This window comes from Fusarium solani (genome assembly GCF_023522795.1).
Source record: "Fusarium solani strain SB1 chromosome Unknown bctg00000017, whole genome shotgun sequence".
NCBI classification, from domain to species: Eukaryota; Fungi; Ascomycota; class Sordariomycetes; order Hypocreales; family Nectriaceae; genus Fusarium; species Fusarium solani.
This window is the reverse complement of record NW_027072140.1, coordinates 102,908-120,192: the sequence shown is the minus strand read 5'-3', so window position 1 is coordinate 120,192 and position 17,285 is coordinate 102,908. Positions and strand designations below refer to the sequence as shown.

Here is a 17,285-nt window from a genome sequence, read left to right as displayed (position 1 = left end):
TCAGAGATGGGCCCTAGCAATCACAGACGTTGAGGGGATCCTTCCTCCAAGTCTCATATTCAACGCAATATTGCCACATTAGCACAGCTTCATCAAGAAGATCTCCATATCATCGACTCCTGGGATTCGGGGACCCTTTCGTAATGTGGCCGCAACGTTCTTGTATGTTACGTAGGCTGTAGGACTTGGATGTTTCTGGGGGAGGGTCCGTCCACTCTTAGGCGGAGGTACGGGTGGAAGGCAGGATTGCGAAGGCAAAGCCGTGAGAGAGGCCGTCGTCAGACTGAAGAGATGAAGCAACCGAGGGAGGCTAAAAGGCCTGGCTGGACCCCCACCATAGCCGATGTGGATCAGGCAGTTAAAACTGTCCGCCTTCCACCTTTTCTAATTGGTTTGGCTGTTTCAGTCTCATTTTTTGCCCTGGTTTCTTTGTTGACGTTTCCTCTCAGAGGTAGTCCAGCCACTTCAACAACTCTACTTGCCTTTTCCAGATGGACACTCAGAATCTTCTATGTCATACTTATTTTTCGATCTTCACCAGCGAGATGCATTCCTCCCTAAAGCCAACGACCCCAATCAACGCACAATCGGCTCTCACAGAAGCGGACTTTGAGGGGTTTACAGAGGTTTGCTTCTTTGCCGCATTCCAGCCTCAGAAGTTTGCCGGCAACCTTCCCTGTTTGTCCAGTCATAAGGCGGTATCCCACAACATCAGCCATGCCGTTACCTATCACGGCCTCATTCGAAGTAGTCAACGTATGAAGGGTCATAAAAGGTACATTACGGTCTGTCGAAGCGACCACGAGCTTCCTAGCGGCACCTCACAGTGTCAAAGGTGTAGCAACATTCAGACGTGGACAGACAAAGACTTTGACGATAGAGAGCACGCCGCTAGCGCCATCTGCCTCCGTTGCTGGTGCAGTTTCACAAAGCGAGAGCTTCGTCAGCATCTCGATGACTCGTCGTGTTCCTACGAGGTTGAGCAGCTCAAGTCCAGAAAGATAATGATACTATACACCACCTTCTGTTCGGACTCTAAACCACCAACTCTGCCTCCGCAGCCTCCGCAGCCTCCGAAGCAAGCCCATCCAAGGCAGGCGAGGAAACGGAAACGGAAACGGAGGCTTGAACTCTCGCCACTATGCAGCGCCGCTAGTCCTGTCACCACGACACCCGCAACCCTCACAATACAATCGAACGAGAATCCAGTGTGGCCTTTTTCATTAAAAAGGATGAGATTTTCTTTTGTTCTGAATTCTTACGATAGTTCTTGACTGTAGTGCTAGGAAATCAACATAAAGCTTGGCTTATTGTTTGTTGTTATTGCTTCTATGATCCGGCCAGTCAAATTGGGCAGGACCCACTTGACACGGCTCCAATTCGAAATCACAAAGATTTTACATTTATCTGCAGGTGAACTCTGAGTAAATGCGATGAATGCTGGGGACTAAGGTTGACTAGGGTAATATATAGTTGAAAAAGTCGGCCGTACTGGGGCACTTGACAATGAGGCGGGAACAAGAGTGTTATTTGACTGTTCCTCTGTTTCGAAGACGATGTAAGTTGGGTTTTCGCGGACGGAAGGCCACGATGGGGCAAGTCTGTCATAGAACCGGCATCGAGCAACAAGAATCCATGCCCAACATGACGTATTCCCTGTACTACTCCTCGTCTGGAGCACGACTCCCATGGCTTGTTCGTCCAATCCAGGATGTTTTGGCATGGCTACAACATCATGACAGTTCTAGAGTAATGAAGGAGGCGCTGGTTACTAGATGCAATAGGGATGCTATTTATTGAGCCGCAGGAACGCCAAGGTCAGTGAGGTCTATGTATGAGAAAGCTGACTTCCTGGAGCTGCTGATGAGATATCTGACTTCGTCGCTGCCACCTTGGAAGCACTGCGGACTCACTGCGGACTCCGGCCTCGGACAGGCAGCATCTTGGCACTGGGGCTTTGGTTTGAGCTTGGCAAAGTGTGTCGCTCTCCTAACATGAGGAGCGGGACTGTATTGTGAAATACTTATTAAAGGCTTCTTTCCGGACAAGCTACTGGTGAAATATGAGGTCAGTCGAGCTTCCATCAACGGATGGAGCCGGAGCCAGGTTACATTCGATAGTCTCACGACCCGGTGAGTTGCGTTGTGTTATGTAAGAGGATCTACTCGTAGGGATAACACACGCCTGCTTGTTTCCTGCAGCAAACTCCCTACAAGCCGGTTGACCATTTCCAATCTTAGGTCTTGTGAAACTCGTATATCATCACATGGACCATGGGACTGCTATTAGTCAAGAGATTGAAAAGGACGGGACGGATGGCGCAAAGGAAAACCTTGCCTTCAAAGCGGCCAATGGGATAAGTTGTTTCCCTCTTCTCTGAACTGGTACAACTCATGCTGATTGGTCCCGACGGCCGACCCAATCTAGGAGGCTACCTGCAACTGGAATAGTCTTTGTTTCCCCAGGGCTGTCCCAAGGCCTGGTAATGGATACGTTTCTCGACAGTGCCTGGGACGGTCTCAAAGGACGCGTTTGAGCCGCTGACCATTCGGGCGCCAATATGAAAGATGTAGACAGCGCCTCACAGTTGCTGTTGATTTCCACGATATCGCCGAAAAAGGCCCTCGACCACAATAACAGAGGATGTTGAAGCTAATACCGGGCGCAATCTCGATATGCCAGAGCCAAGAAGGCAATTGAAGCCATCGAGACACAACTGGACATGAAAACTGACAGCATCTCGTCGCCTTCACGAGATGGGCTGTTGCAAATCCAGTAAATCGCTGAAGCGAGCATCACACCGCCGGAAAGCAGGTGGTCTGTGCTTGGTTGCCTTGCGAAGGCAACCAGTGCCTTCTTACAAGGGGATTTCGAGAAACAAAAGGACGCTCGCGCCTCTTCTGCAGAATGAAAATTTCTTCACTTTACCAATCGTTTTCATCCCCCTTCTTCCCGCGATCGATGAGTAGCTGTTAAAACGTGGACCACAACAAAACCCATTTTCGGCGACATGAAAAGGAAGCTCATTGTGGGCCTGCACCACGCAGAACAGCTTCCAAATCATCCAATGAAGAGGCCCCGGCTGAGAGTTCGTGTTGTGCCTCACGAATATGAAGGGTACGTTGCTAATAAGAAAGGAACCAACACATTGGCCCTGCGATTGGAAACCTAGGGGGACTAGTGGGGGCAGAGAGGGAGCTACAGTAGGCAAAGAGGAAAATCAGGATGGAGCGATAGGGAAGAAGGAAGACAAAACAGTCTGTGCCATCTGCGACGCTCGGGTCGGGTGGAAGATAGATTGGGTCCTCGGAGAGTTGCCTTACTCTCTATTTGTACATGAGGAACGGTTATGCGTAGCTATCGAGGGTAAGGGCTATGTTGTTAAGGAGGTGGAAATATCGGATTGGCCACTCTGGAATATCGATTAAGTAATACGGTGATGTTCAGGCTAAGTATAGGCGGCATTGCGTAGCAGTCAATACTGGAATAAGCATATCCAACGTCGAAGTTTCGGAAAGTAAAGTTCGGAAAGTGAAGAAAGCAGTGCATCTTCAAGGAACAAGTGTATGGTTTTCAAGCAGTGCCAGCGCAGAGATGAGATGTAAAACTCGGCGTGCCATAGGAGTTGATGTATCTTGCTTGGCCTAGCACTTTAGGGGTAGTCTCTAGATATGCCCGCCTATGTCTCCTTAGGTCTATTAGCTGATTGTTAGGCCATAAAGTGCGCGGGAGGACTGTGTGCGTCTAGTCGCAGTGTTTTACGGCACTGCCTTTTGATGTACTGATTACTGTCTCTTCTGTTGTTCTGACTGATGGGCTATTTTGGGGACGCCATACCTCGCGTTTAGTGTTTCCAATGTAGGAATTTCGGAATGACCGACATGGTCCACGAGGCAGCCGGGAGAGATGCAACGAACCTTGCCGAGAGCGAAAACTCGCCTAAATCCACAAGGATGACCCTGCCGAAGCCAAAGACACTGTGAACCAGTCAAATGCAGAGATCGCGGGGCCTTGACTTCTAGTCCTCAGCCAACATAAGGCCATCATGACCTTCTCCTCTTTCCGCAGAGGCAGGGGTTGGGAGCAGCCAGCGAAGGAGGATTCCTGGGCGAGAAAGGGAACAGTGCTTGGTCGAGGGGTGGGCTTCTGAGCAACCCAACGGAAATAACACAGCCGTAACACAACTAAACCTTATACCGAAGCTTCAGCAACACAGGAAGAAGGGAACAGTGTATGTCAAGATTCCAGTTACCCCAATTACGCATTAAAATACATGAAGACATGATAGAACTGGCATCCTTTTATCCAGTGTGCCCTGGCTGAGCAGGTGCACCTGGATGTGGGTATGTCGGCTGCAATTCTGCAACCATTGTTGGGCTACGCTGAGGGTAACGATTCAGAAAAAGATCCTTGATCTGCCAAGGAGCCCCTTACGAAACCAGCATCTTATTCCCAAGCATATTTGTCACCGGCATGCCCTTGCAAGGGTTATAAAGGCTTCGTTGGGCCACAATGACCTTAACCTTCAAACCTGCCTCCTTTGCTGTTCACCTTTCCACCAACGGCTTTTGCTCCTTCCATACACCACTCGCGACTCCAATGGAGCGCCTATCATCCGAAATACTCTGTAGGATAATGGGATACTGCAACTTCCCCGACTTGATTGCCCTTATCTCTACATCCCGTCTATTTCACAACGCCGGCTGGCTAAAGCTCCTCGGCAGCCAATTCCCTGCGTCATCCACGGTCGCGGTGGTACCGGCCATCGTCTCTACATATGAAGATCCAGACATCTGCCTCAGTCTGCTTCGCAAGGCAATAGATGCTGGGTCTAAGCCTACCGCAGTTAAACAATCGATCACCTTCTGCCCAGAGTCTAAGTCTTTCAAGTGGGTTCCCCAAACAGCCCTACACGTGGCTGCATCTCTGGGGCTCAGCCGAGCCGTCGACTTCCTGCTAGATATCGGCGTGCCCCATGAACGAAAGACCACAGATTCTAGAAGTGTTCTTGAAGCAGCTGTGTACGCAAATAAGCTTGGTGTTGTACGGACATTGGTCGACCGCATCTCGATATCGAAACAGGATCAAAACGCTGCAATCTACGCGGCTGTGGCTATTGGATCCAAAGCCATACTTGAGCTCTTTTTGAGTAAAGGATGGGCTCTTGGGCCAAACGACCAAACACACGTCTTCGAAGCGGCTCTTTATTCGCCCCTAGGAGCCTACCAGGAAATGATACCTTATCTCAAAGCCCATGGCGTGCAGATAACAGAGGACGCCTTCGTCACAATGTGGGGTACCTTCTATGTTGGGGGCTCTCTGCTACCACTTTATCTTCTAGGTCACTAGAGGCCTGCGGCTATTCCATCGCTCTTGCCATTGGGAAAATCGCTACGGGATGCTTTCGAAGAACAAGAGGTGATTTACGCAGCTGATGTTTTCATGAGCATTGGGGAGAGCAACCCGGACATTCCAGGCCATGTCATCGCGGAAAAGATGCAACATGCATTTTTTATCGGCCCCGAAGCTACGGTCCGTCTTCTCAAGGGCAACAGAAGGCTACGCCGCAACGTATGGGACGAAGTAAGACGATTGGCGGTGCAGTTCGCAACTGGACCTGAGGGTATTAAGGAAACCCGAGAAGAGATCTCACAGGCCTTGCGAGCTTTCCAGACCAAGAGGGATTACTTCCATCAAGAGTGGGTGGACAGAGAAATCGCATTTTTTCCCAAGTCGTTTGTTACCATTGTGGACTCCTTGATTGCAACAGGGTTCGAGCTCAGTTTCGCAGGCCTTGAGAAGAAACTTTTTCAGGTCCCGTATTGAAAGAGCTAGAGTCATCAGGTTGGGCGAGGCTGAGGTTGGTGGCAGAGATGAGAATGTGTTGATGGGACTAGGTTAATGGAGGGCTAAGGTAGAGGAAGTATCGGGAGATAACTAGTAAATATCAGTCTGTCTGCAATTACATTGTCGGTCAGGAGTGCTCGATACTCTATCCTATTCCCTTGTCAGCTTCAGATAGCCCAAAGTTCCTAGGCACCTAACCTACGGGCGGTGCGAGCGGTGCGAGCGGTCATTATATGCTCCATAAACACGAGGAGACTTGACGAAAAACTGTCAGCATTTAGAGGCCAAAGTCCGGTGATATTAACACCAAATAGCCTCAAGTAGTGAGATCATGCTTTGGTTGCAGAAGATAGGATGCCAAACACTCGGAGAAATTGGCCTTCAAGCAAGCCTATCACAAGACATTCAGCGAGGCGAGACCAATCAGTCTTGAACCACCCTCGATAGACGCCAACGCAAAGAGTACATTGGTTGGAAAGAGCACTGGGCCATGCCGGTATAGCTAAATAGTGGTTGAGTTGCCCTGTTGCGAGAGGTTTATCCGAAGCCTTGCCTTCGATGACGATTCCAATACGCTCGCTCTATGTATTTTCAAACGAAGGTACATTTCCATACAAAGAGTAATTGTAACACATGCGAGGTATATAAAAATTAGATCACGATTAAATCCTGTTCTGAGAGTCAACAGTAGGAATCCTCGCACATTTCACTACCTAACCCCCGGACCCTATTGTCTATTCTATGGCTTTTTCTACGTGTTTGGCTTAACCGTAATATCTGTCTTGACCTCTCCTTTCTTCTCGAGCACGATGCCGGGGCGTCTGTCCTGGGCGAAACTGGATTGAGAACTTCATAGCTCTATCAGCTAAACGGTGCTTGAGTGAAAAATGATCCATCACGCTGTCTGGCTACCCGCTTTGCCTTTGCTCCTCCCAGGGCGAGGTGTGGTCCCACCGATAAAACGCGAGTATCTGGGATGGTGTCAGTCGTGGTCACTGTGTAACACATGAGTAGACTTCTTTCTGAGCACTATCCCTGATATGCGCGACGCCACGAGGCCTCAACTAACCGAGAGCTTTGGGCATGGATAAGGGAAAAGAAGCGTATTTGCTCGATCACACCACCACTGAGGAGAGGCTGTCGCCTCGGGCTATGGTAAAGACATGCATAGCCGCACACTCCTGGCATTGACCCGAGCAGAAACTGCAACTGTCACCCATTCCAGACATTGCCATGCCAACGCCGTAATGTGTAGCAGCCGACATACTGGAGAGGGACAGGGCAAAGATGAGGGCCGTCTCCTGAGGCAAATTGTAGGAGAGGTGGGTTGTTGAGTGCGGCTGGGTGAAAGCGGGGGCAGGCGCCGGATTGCTTTGTGCCATAGACACACAGACGAGACAGTTATCGGTGCTAGCAGGTGAAGCAACGCTGGAGCTCGAAGAGGGCACTCCCCACAGCTCAACAGGCAGCTGGCTACTCGGCATGCCATGTTGCAGCCACGCGTTGTCCTTAGGAAACACCGGAGTCTGTTGGGTGACATCACCAACGCGCGGGTGAGGATGTTCCATGAGAGAGAGGATTTTATTCTTCACTTTTTCGCTCTCGCCATTGAGAAGTTCGCCAGTTCCACCCTCTTCGAGTCCTTCGAGAGCCGAGACGTCGGCGTGGAAGACAAATTTGTTAATGGTCTGAACAAACTCCTCATGAAGCTTCTTGCACCGCTGCTCCCCATCGCAGGTGTTGGCCACGTCGACGCAGTAGACCTCCCTGTGGTGCTCGATGAGGGTGTCGATGGTATCTTTGGTGAGCTTGTAGGTGAGCTTGTTGCGCAAAACCATATCGATACACACGACGTATCCCTCAATGTGAATGATCTTGTAATTCATGATGGCCCCGACGAAGAGGTTGTTGGCGTCACCCTTAAAGTCGGCCTCGGGAGTACTAGGGAGCATGATCGAAGCTAGGGTCCAAATGGCATTGGGTGACGATAGAGTCTCAGTGAGGTATCCTTGGTGCTGAGGGGCACTGTTGAGGCGACGCTGCTTTACTCGGTTGTGGCGACGCTGCTCTTCTCGGTTGATGCGCTTGAGGGTTTGTGTGAGCCAAGGCTCAACCTTTGAACCCAGGACGACACTGACGGACGAGGCTCGGGGAGCGAATGGAGCAGCCGAGGCAGGAAGAAGTGGCACAAGCATGATATTAGCCGAGCCGCAGACGGGCAAGGAAAGTGGACAAGACAATCGATTACTGGCAGTGGGAAAGATTCGTGATGAGTGGCTCGAAGCGGAAATGTCGCGGGTAGTGAAGACAATCCGAGTGAATAACCGATGTTTTATAAAGCCGATGGGCTCGCGGAACGTTGGTAGGCGCGTGTAGAAGGGCCCCCACCAACGGTGATCATGTGGCAGCGATGGGATGCGGACGTGCATCGACGAGTCTTGTCAGCGCATGGCCAAGCAGGCTAGGTTGTAGATGGCTAGACCGGAGTCACTTATCTGGCCCGCTGCGAAACCTCGCAGGTGTTGTTAGAGTGGCAGGAGCAGGGAACAACAAGGAACGATCATCTTCTGGATGTGCGAACTGTTGTGCTCCGCGGTGAAATTTATTACGTTCTCTTCTACATTACAGGGTGCTAGTTTGTCGTACGGTGGTGACCTTGCGGCACCTTTCAGCAACAACGACAACCCACCCCTCATGACTTGCTTGACATACAAGTATTGAGAAAGCAGCTGTATCTATAATTAATCATTAAAATTACACATCGGGCTACCTTCACGCCACCGGCAACAGTAGCACTGCCAAAAATCTGACGCTCCGCGCGTCGCCAGCCTCAAACATAACTCTTAATATAGAATAAAGATACGGGATGCCTTAACCATGGCGACAGAGGAGGTATCAGGATTAGCCGACCCCACGTGGACACGCAGGTTTGTGTTGTGGGTGCCAAGTCCAAAGTATTTATATCACGCTACACCCATATTCTGTAACTCTGTACTCTGCACTATCATGGAATATCTACATGGGCACAATGGCCACCGAGCTGCGAGCCCAGATAGACAACAAGTCAAACGTGGGCCTGCACTTGGGAATATCCAACGCCTCACGTCAGCCAGTTTCATGCACGATTCTGTGGTGACGACCGCCACTGAACCAGGTAATTATACATGTTAATATTGAATGCCATTTGTATGGCTGATCTGGGGGTGGAATTACGAGAGGAGCGATTACTAACACGGAGCAGCCAGGCACCCCGAACCTTGCTTCGAAGGGGAAACGGCTACAGGTTACCAGCGACGGATAGCTGCTGAAGCGAATGCACCAGATACTTCAACTCTGGGAGGCCGTCATGCGAATGGGTTTACTCGACAGGCTGTCAAGACTAACAGAACAGTGGCACAGCTGAGGAGTGAAAAGGACGGCTCATTAGAGGTAAGCTTGTGACAAAACAAAGGCTTCTCATGCTCTGCAAGACAAATGTATCAATAGTTACATGACGGTTGTTTAGCATGATTCAATCCTTAGAGCGACTAAGGAAGCCAACACTGGTTCTGCACCGACGAGGAATAAGTTCCTAGACGAGGACGGCGAACTCTACCTTCCGACGATAGCAGAACTCAGGGCAATGTCGCCAGAAGACTGGCGCGAGCTCTACGCTGCCTTCGATTCTCAAGGGGCGAGAAGCCATCGGAGCTAGAAAGTGGGCTAGGTGGAAGAAGAGGTTGAGTGAATCTATAACTTGAGGACTGGGTGGGAACAAAGAGCCACACTTGGTCTGTGTATTCTATAGGAGTTTTTCGGTATATTTTATTATACTCTTATATCTTGAAGCACCGCGTGTTCTTCAATGACTTGAATCTCTCTGAGGACTCTGACATCCTCACCAGTGGACTTTCCGTTTTGGTGTGGATGATGTTCTTCCCTATGTGGATAAATTAGGTACCGCCTTGGGCCAAGTCTTCTGGATCACGCGTGTCGGAAAGGCAACTCATCCGCAAGGCCAAGCCGTGACCGTCGGAGCTCATCTGAGGCCTTGATCTATCTTCTCATACCAAGTCTCATTGCTCTCCATGCTTCTACGAGACCCCATCACTCAGTCACCATGCCATTGATCGCTCTCACCTGAGAGCCCAATCCAATCGCGACCTCTGCCAGGGCGACGAAGATGATGGCGTGGATCTGCGATCGGGTTTCTTTGAGCAGAACAGTGTAATCATCAGCAAATGCTTATAAAGGTACCTGTGAGTTTATCTCGGCACACTCTACGCGAGTAATCCTGTGCAATGTGAGCCCATGATGCAGTTGATCGACCCTGTCTTGGATGTGCAGCTTTTTATCATCTCAATGCTCTTCTCCCTTGATTGGGCAAGGCTCTCGGGAATGTTTCGAGCACACTGATTGAATCAGTGGCTCAACTGGCTTTGGACTGCGGCTGTGACTCAGGATGTTGTAGCTTCCTTGGATCGGCGAAAGCGTCGTCCATAATGGGCAGGACGCGAGGTTCTCTATCTACATCTCGAAAAAAGATATCGATTCTGCCGTCTTATATGACACGAATTCACGTCACTCTTAATAGAGATGTTGATCTCTGTGTGTCCAAGAACGAAATCATCATGACAGTCCGCAAAGTGACGGTATGAGTCTGCAACCCAGGTATGCAACATAGTTTCACAGCAAGGTCGGGATACGATCTACGGGATACGGCAATAAAGCACAAAAGAAGCAATAGGAGCGGCGTTGACTTTCTATCCCGAGCAAGTTACTGCGCAGAAAGAGATGCTGGCGACGTGGCATGGAAGCCTGCGCGCCATCTTGAATTGATTCCCCTCATGACTCGAACACGGTGATCCTACTATCCATTAGTCTGCCCCTGAGCCTCTGCCATACTTCACAGAACTCTGCCCACTATCTATGCATTCTGTTTCCCTTGTTTCCAAGAAGTACCACGCTTCGCCGACAACACGGTTTCCGTGACTGTCAGATAGGGTGCGCCCTGGAAGGATTCCACGCAGTATAGAAAGTGCCTTCTTAGGGCGCAATATCGTTCCGAAAAAGTCTCTCCAGACAGTAGCGGTGATCAATGATAGGTAGGACGTTGGCCCGGCGCCAGTGGAGGATGGATTTTGGATTGGGAGAGGACCATCTCATTCATTGGCCTATAAGGGATTATATGCTCGATCGGCGAGGGGATGAACAAGGCTCATAGCCATGCTGTAATTGTTCCGGCTGATAGAAACCCTCGTGGTAGTATCGCCCAAGGGTGGTACGGGATAAAGACCGATTGGCCTGGAGGATGGATTTTGGATTGGGAGAGGACGATCATCTCATTCATAGTCCGGTCATCGCCTTGGAAAACCTATCGTGCCTTCGTTTTCGTGGTCACAGCATCGTCGCGAGACTCGGCGAACTGGGCGTCATGGCCAATCGTGTTCAGAGGGTCTGCCATGATACCGATTAGCGGAGCCAGATGAATCACGGGGTTTAGAGACTGTAGTACTGGCCTTGAATGACTGGCGCTGGTCAATGCCGCTGCGCTGCCGGGCCTGAGATGACTGACGGGACATTGCTTGCCATGGGTCGCGGTACAGCAACAAGACATATGAGTCGACGGAGGGAGAGTCGGGGGTGGGATACTTGGGGTGGACGACTCGGTGATAGCAGCTCCGGGATGGGGAACTCGGCGGCGGGAAGCTGAAGGGTGGCGATTCACGGGTAAGCCATCGGTCGAGGGCTCTCTAGAAGGAATTAGAGCCCAACAGAGGTAGGAGATTGTTCTTGAAGAGTGGAGGAAACTTGCCTGTGGGTGTGTTCTATCCCTCTGTGGCCTCCCCAGCGGGGGGCATAAAACGCGAGACTCAGGGAGGTGAGGGCACAGTCGATTCAGCCTCGTGTATTTTCTCCCCCGCTAGCCTCCCAGATTAGGGGGAACTGCCTGAGAAGACCGCCGCCTGTTGGTTGGAGTGAAGAAAACATCCACACCATGGAAAACACCACACCAATGGACGTTCTAAGCGGCTCTGCGATAACTGGGGGCGGTCGAGACTGGGGGTGGACGGAATTGGGACTCAACTGCCATCATGACCGCCCCCAATCTTGCCATGCTTTGGCCCATTAGTAACACCTGTAAGATTCGGTCTGTAGCATCATCGTGTGGCTGTCTTGGGCCTATGGTTGTTGGATTGACTCACTAGTGAGTGGATACGTCTTGCATGAGTAGCGTTGAGCATCCCTATCTAGCTAGCATGCTTTCGTCTTCTCTCGCCTGATCCCTCGGCTGTCCGCACCCCTTCCCAGTTCATCAAACAGGATCATCAACGTGGCGCTTCCAGACCTAACAGTGTCAATTTTCCTCTACCTCTAGCTGAATCAATAGGCAAAGGGGTCTGTCCCTCTCGTTCCTGTGATGCACACTCTGCCCGGCGTAACAGAGTAGTTGGTCCGGCTGCCACCTTAGCTCCCTGCCATTGTGATCAGCTAGGGTGACCATTCCACACTCCTGAAGGAGTACGACGGTGTTGAGGTGGCCTTGGGATACTGGAAAGGTCGCATTTGGCTCAAGCCGAAACACCTGTGGCTTCCAATGATCCATATTGACAACCCTCCATCCCCGACTCTCGGCGACCGAGGCGATCAGGCTGTGCTTTGACCTGGTCAGCGTGGGTAGGGGAAGACCGCGTTGAGAATCCACCAACCTTGGCCTTGAGACAGTCGAGCAGCTTTGGGAACAAATCAAGGAGGCCGGGGCGCTGGAGGAGTGGTGCTAGGCTGACCACCTCCCTACCAGCCATGTTCTGGACTTCCCTAAAAGCAGTGTCTAGAGAGATAAATATGCAGAAAGTGTCAACTCGGAAAGTGAACCGTTCACCCAGTGCATCTTGGCCATGCAATCGATGCGCTCCTTCAATGGCATCACGGCTTCCCGATTAACACAGCGCCTTTTATTTACTTATTGACGTTTCTCACCTAAAGCGTCCAGCGAAAAGAACGTAAACGATATTGGGAACGCGCAGGCAGGTCGAATCAAATGATCTCTGTGGTCGATAGATGTTCTGGTACTCCCCTGAAGAATTTCCATGTGCCGCTTGGTAAAGTTCGCCACCTTGGAGAGCGCATTTGCTGCACCTGGGTACTCAGCATCCGGATGGCCAAATCAGGCTGGGGGGGAAACGAACGACGGCGAACCGCGAGCTCATACGTACGGAGTCCGACAACACCGTACAGGTGGAGCTCGTCCATCATTCGGATGAACTTTTGCACCCCCCACCTCATCCCATCAAGCACTGTATCCGGCTTGTCCAGTGTCAGGCGCATGAGATTTCGCGCTTCTTCCAGACGTACCCCCCCTGCTTCACCGCTACCTCACAAGCGTCAAGCAGGACCATGATGTCCAATTGGCGGCTTGGGTCCAACGTCTTGGCGAGTATTTGATCAGATCCGGATAAGTCATTTGTTTGCGAGTCTGCGGCGGATATTGGCTTGTCAGGGTGAGCCTGCAAAACAGTGCCGCAACATCCTCGTCAGTCTGAGGCACTGTGAAAGCCCAGCCATTTTCACTCTGGGGAAACTGCCCAGAAGAAAAAAGAAAGAAAGACTGTCATCCACTGCAAGACTTTCCAAGACAACCATTTCCTCTGGTACCCGCAGGATTGGGAGGGCCTTTGGTCTCTACCCTGTTAACCGGCATGGAACATGCTTCCACGATGTCACGATAACTCCTGAGATTCAGGACTGCCCTGTGCCACGCCCACGTCGCCAAACTTGACAACAGGACCAAGAGCTCGGTCTGCTCGACTATATTGACTTCAAGAGATACGCAAGCCGCAGATCCCTAGGCCTGAACGTCTCCAGCTTTGTAGCGACACAGGCATCCTTAGGCGCTGCCTCCCGATGCGTCCGTAGGCAGGAGCCATTTGGAAGTGGTTTGTGGGTGGATGCTATCTAGCTTGCGGCTTCAATCTTTACTCTATGCCAGTGAGCTTTCTTTGCTTTCACAGGATATTACAAAAAATAGGTCAAGATCTAACAGTTTTACAGACTTGGTCATACCCCCCCGCGCCTCCCGTTCTTATCACCCTTCCCCCGACCTTTCCGAGCTCAACATCATATGGAACCTCCTAGCCGTCCTCGAGGTCTCTCAGACTACCCCCGCCGCAACAGCCTGCCTCTACTTCCCCAGAGCTCAGTCTAAGCAGGCCAAAACGCGCAAGCGTAATGCCAGACCTTTTCTCTGGCTTTTGGCTGCCATATTCCCCGTCTCAGCGACCGACATAGGCTTGATAACAGTTCTTACCATCCAGTCTGGCAAGTTACCCGACGCTCGGTCCGTGGCGACAACGATCCTATATACCCTCGCGCTCCTGTACTAGATCGACTCTCTCTTGGCCCTGAAGCACGAAAACAAGGAGGCGGGGAAGCCGGCCTGACATGCCCCCCTGCGGTCCTGTGCCACCATGGTCTTGTAGGAGATGCTCTTTATTGTCGAACTTATAGCTGTGCCCCGCCCCTCGGAAGTTGATACGGTCTACAATGCCGTGGCCACGGGTTTCCGATGCTTCCTTCAAGTCGCTCTTCTCGTCATGTTTGCCTGGCATGATAGAAGGGGCGACATCCGGTTCGGTAACAGCGCCGATGGGGAGTGACAGCGGCAACGAAGGGGGCAACAAGTCCACATCCTACAAGGCGGAACCGCAGTTCCAGCGATGAGACCCGAGCAGTTGGGGGTGTCTTACCGTGGGTGAAGAAGTTCCGCATCTTCCTACCCTTGATTAGGCCGAGTAGCTTGCCAGGGGCGACACTACATTTGGTCATTGTCCTGCAGCTCCCGCGGTCCGATGTAGTGATTGATCCATATGTGCCACACATAGCAAGAGCTTCCGGACGGAGCATTTCTCTGGCGTTCGACAACAAAGAGCCAAACCCAGCCTAGCAAGATCTGGGACCAGTCTGCGAGGATCTGGACTTGCTTCTAGCCACCAGGCTCCTCCGCTGGAGTAGCGGGATACCCAATATACGGGCCTGCAGATGGCAAAAGTTCAAGCATCATGCGACGAGCAGAAGCGGACGGCCATCCTCGCACACTTACTACACCGCAAGGCGGCCTTTCTCAACGTGGTCAACCCAACGAACGTTCCCGGAGTTGTTAGCCTGAGTGGTTCCTTCTGGAGCGCACTGGAATCGACCCTGCTTGAAACTATACCACAGACCATCACGTTCTACAATGCCAGCACTACTAAGTTTTGATGTTTCGGGTCGCGCGCTGCGCTGGAATGAGGGATCGGCGTCATCTTGTGTATGCGCACTGTCCTCCCCTCGAGCTGCGCACGCATGTCCATGTTCGCTGTTCATATGACGGCGGAGCAAGGCACGGAACGACGACTCCAGGATGCGCTTCAGGCTCGTCACACCACAGTTCTATGGCAATGTTACTAGAGGACTGGACTGAGTTCTACGCCGCACTCGATTCTTACGGAGTGAGAAGCCGTCGGAGCCAGAAAGTGAGTCAGGGGGAAGAAGCGATCGAGTGAATCCCCAGCTTGAGGCCTGGGTAGGGACAAAAACTGCTCTTAGTTTATGTATTCTATAGTTGTTTATTGGCTCATATTCTTTTTCTCTTCAATAGCTTCGCTTTTGACGACGCCTGACTCGGTATTATTCCATCATAAGCCTCTCGTTGCGTTGGAAAATGACATGACCATACCAGTGGTATCTCTGACCCTCCGACAAGCACTATTTTCAGTAGGAGCTACGGTATCATCCCTGATGTCAATGCGCGCACAGGTAAATGCGTTTCATTCTAACTAGTTTAAGTTACAACAGCATAGATCATAGGACAGTGTTGTTGAGAGATACATGGAGGTAACTACATTTGTCTACGATCTCGGTGTTTGGCAGCCCGCTCTTGTATCACTGAGGGAAAACGCCCATTCCATCCTTATACTCCGGCATTCCCCCGTGTTCCTTGAAATAGCATTTCGCCCAGCTCCTGACAGAGTGACCCTCAAAATCAGGATATTCGCCCTTACTCCCGCAGGTAACACCAATAGCGTGTACCAGAGTCAGCCAGTCGCGGTCCTTGGGCCCTCCCATCGTCTCGTTTTCAGGAGACGTCTTTTTGAATGAAACCTTTCTTAAAGGGAGGCCCACTTTAGGGTCATTAAATTTTCCGAAGAGAATGTCGAGCAATTTGTGCGGTTTGGTGGTGTCATTTTCACCGACTTTATACTTAGCCGACTCGGCGATGTACTTCAGTCGTGTGTTGATACGTTCTGCGGCGTTTTCGTCATCAAGCATCGTGCCGTATTCCTCCTTATCAAGACACTGCCCCAGCTGAGCATCTAACGTGATGATCTGAGCCCCAATTTGCAGGACCTCTTCACCGGGCTTCTTCGGAGCGGACATTTCGTGCGCTGTGAGTAGAGAGGTCAGCAAAACTGTGGTACAGTAACCTTCGGAGTAGCTTGCCTTGGCAAAAAGGAGCAACAATAGATGATAGACAGAGGGCAATGATGCCGGCCACAAAGTGATAAGATGATTGTCTGAACGGTAGAGGAGAAGGAGAGTTTGGTGATGAGGAGAGAGAGAGCGGTGTCAGTTGGGTTAGGGGTGACTCTTGATACCTCTTCAAGGCACATCCCTCCTGGCCAGGCTGTGGAGGTGCAGTAGTAGGAGAGAGTGACGTGCCGACTGCTGCGGCGCCCAAACGGAGGAAGCAAGCCCTCAGACCTTCTGAGCATGCGCTGGAGAGCACAGGTGTACAATTCTTGATCGGAGTAAAGGGAATTGGCTCATAGACCGTGGCCTGGCAGGGGGCGGGTGAGCCTCTACCCATCTTAGCGCTGTTGTCCCCCGAGCCCAGTGCGAGTAACTCGGGCACTTTTGCCTCATCGAGCTTGCTCCACCAAGCCCTGTTTGTAAATCAAGTCGGGTCACGTACCGCTCCCCAACTGGTATCTGCTCCTGGGGCGGCGTCTGGGTGTTGATGCGTTGTGGCTTGGTTGGTTCCCACGGGCCTGACACATTCATCTTGTGGTAGCCACGACTCGGACAACGGGTCAATCAAGCAAGCGCGCTTACATTGGCTGCGTAGAACCGCAGGATGACGATGAAAGGGAACAAGTCCTGCCGCATACACCGGTCGTGCTCTGGGTAGGCTACCCTCCCTCGTCGCGGATGTCCTCGTTCAGCATTTCCTCAGGATTGTCTACTCGTGCCTAGTCCATAGGCAGGCCTATTTCGCCCACCCCCCAAACAGTTCTATACTCAGCCACCCAGCGCAGCCCAAGATGAGGGTGAAGCTGGCCACCCGGCACGGCCACCACAACGAGGCCTGCCCCTCGTGCACTCCAAACAATACCGGCGGGTTCCTAGCGTTTCTTATTTTAGCTCCTCCCGACCTCTCCCGCTTTGCAAACAAAAGAGAGGGCGTGCGATGCACGTCGGGT

At 51.5% G+C, this 17,285-nt stretch overlaps 3 protein-coding genes across 3 annotated transcripts; 2 read left to right on the top strand and 1 right to left on the bottom strand.

The window, feature by feature from the left end:
• Nucleotides 1–4,512: 4,512 nt before the first annotated feature.
• MRS44_018742 (uncharacterized protein) lies at nt 4,513–5,826 on the top strand (the record flags this gene model as incomplete). The annotated part of the gene is made up of 2 exons (XM_065615250.1): nt 4,513–5,307; nt 5,350–5,826. 2 exons carry the CDS (start codon nt 4,513–4,515, stop codon nt 5,824–5,826), a joined length of 1,272 nt encoding a protein of 423 aa, XP_065471322.1.
• Nucleotides 5,827–6,962: 1,136 nt separating this feature from the next.
• MRS44_018741 (uncharacterized protein) lies at nt 6,963–8,042 on the bottom strand (the record flags this gene model as incomplete). Its single annotated transcript, XM_065615249.1, has 1 exon — nt 6,963–8,042. One exon carries the CDS (start codon nt 8,040–8,042, stop codon nt 6,963–6,965), a length of 1,080 nt encoding a protein of 359 aa, XP_065471321.1.
• A 682-nt stretch (nt 8,043–8,724) lies between these two features.
• MRS44_018740 (uncharacterized protein) lies at nt 8,725–9,541 on the top strand (the record flags this gene model as incomplete). Its single annotated transcript, XM_065615248.1, has 3 exons — nt 8,725–8,774; nt 9,093–9,276; nt 9,353–9,541. The coding sequence occupies 3 exons, from the start codon at nt 8,725–8,727 to the stop codon at nt 9,539–9,541; spliced, it is 423 nt and encodes a 140-aa protein (XP_065471320.1).
• Nucleotides 9,542–17,285: the final 7,744 nt, after the last annotated feature.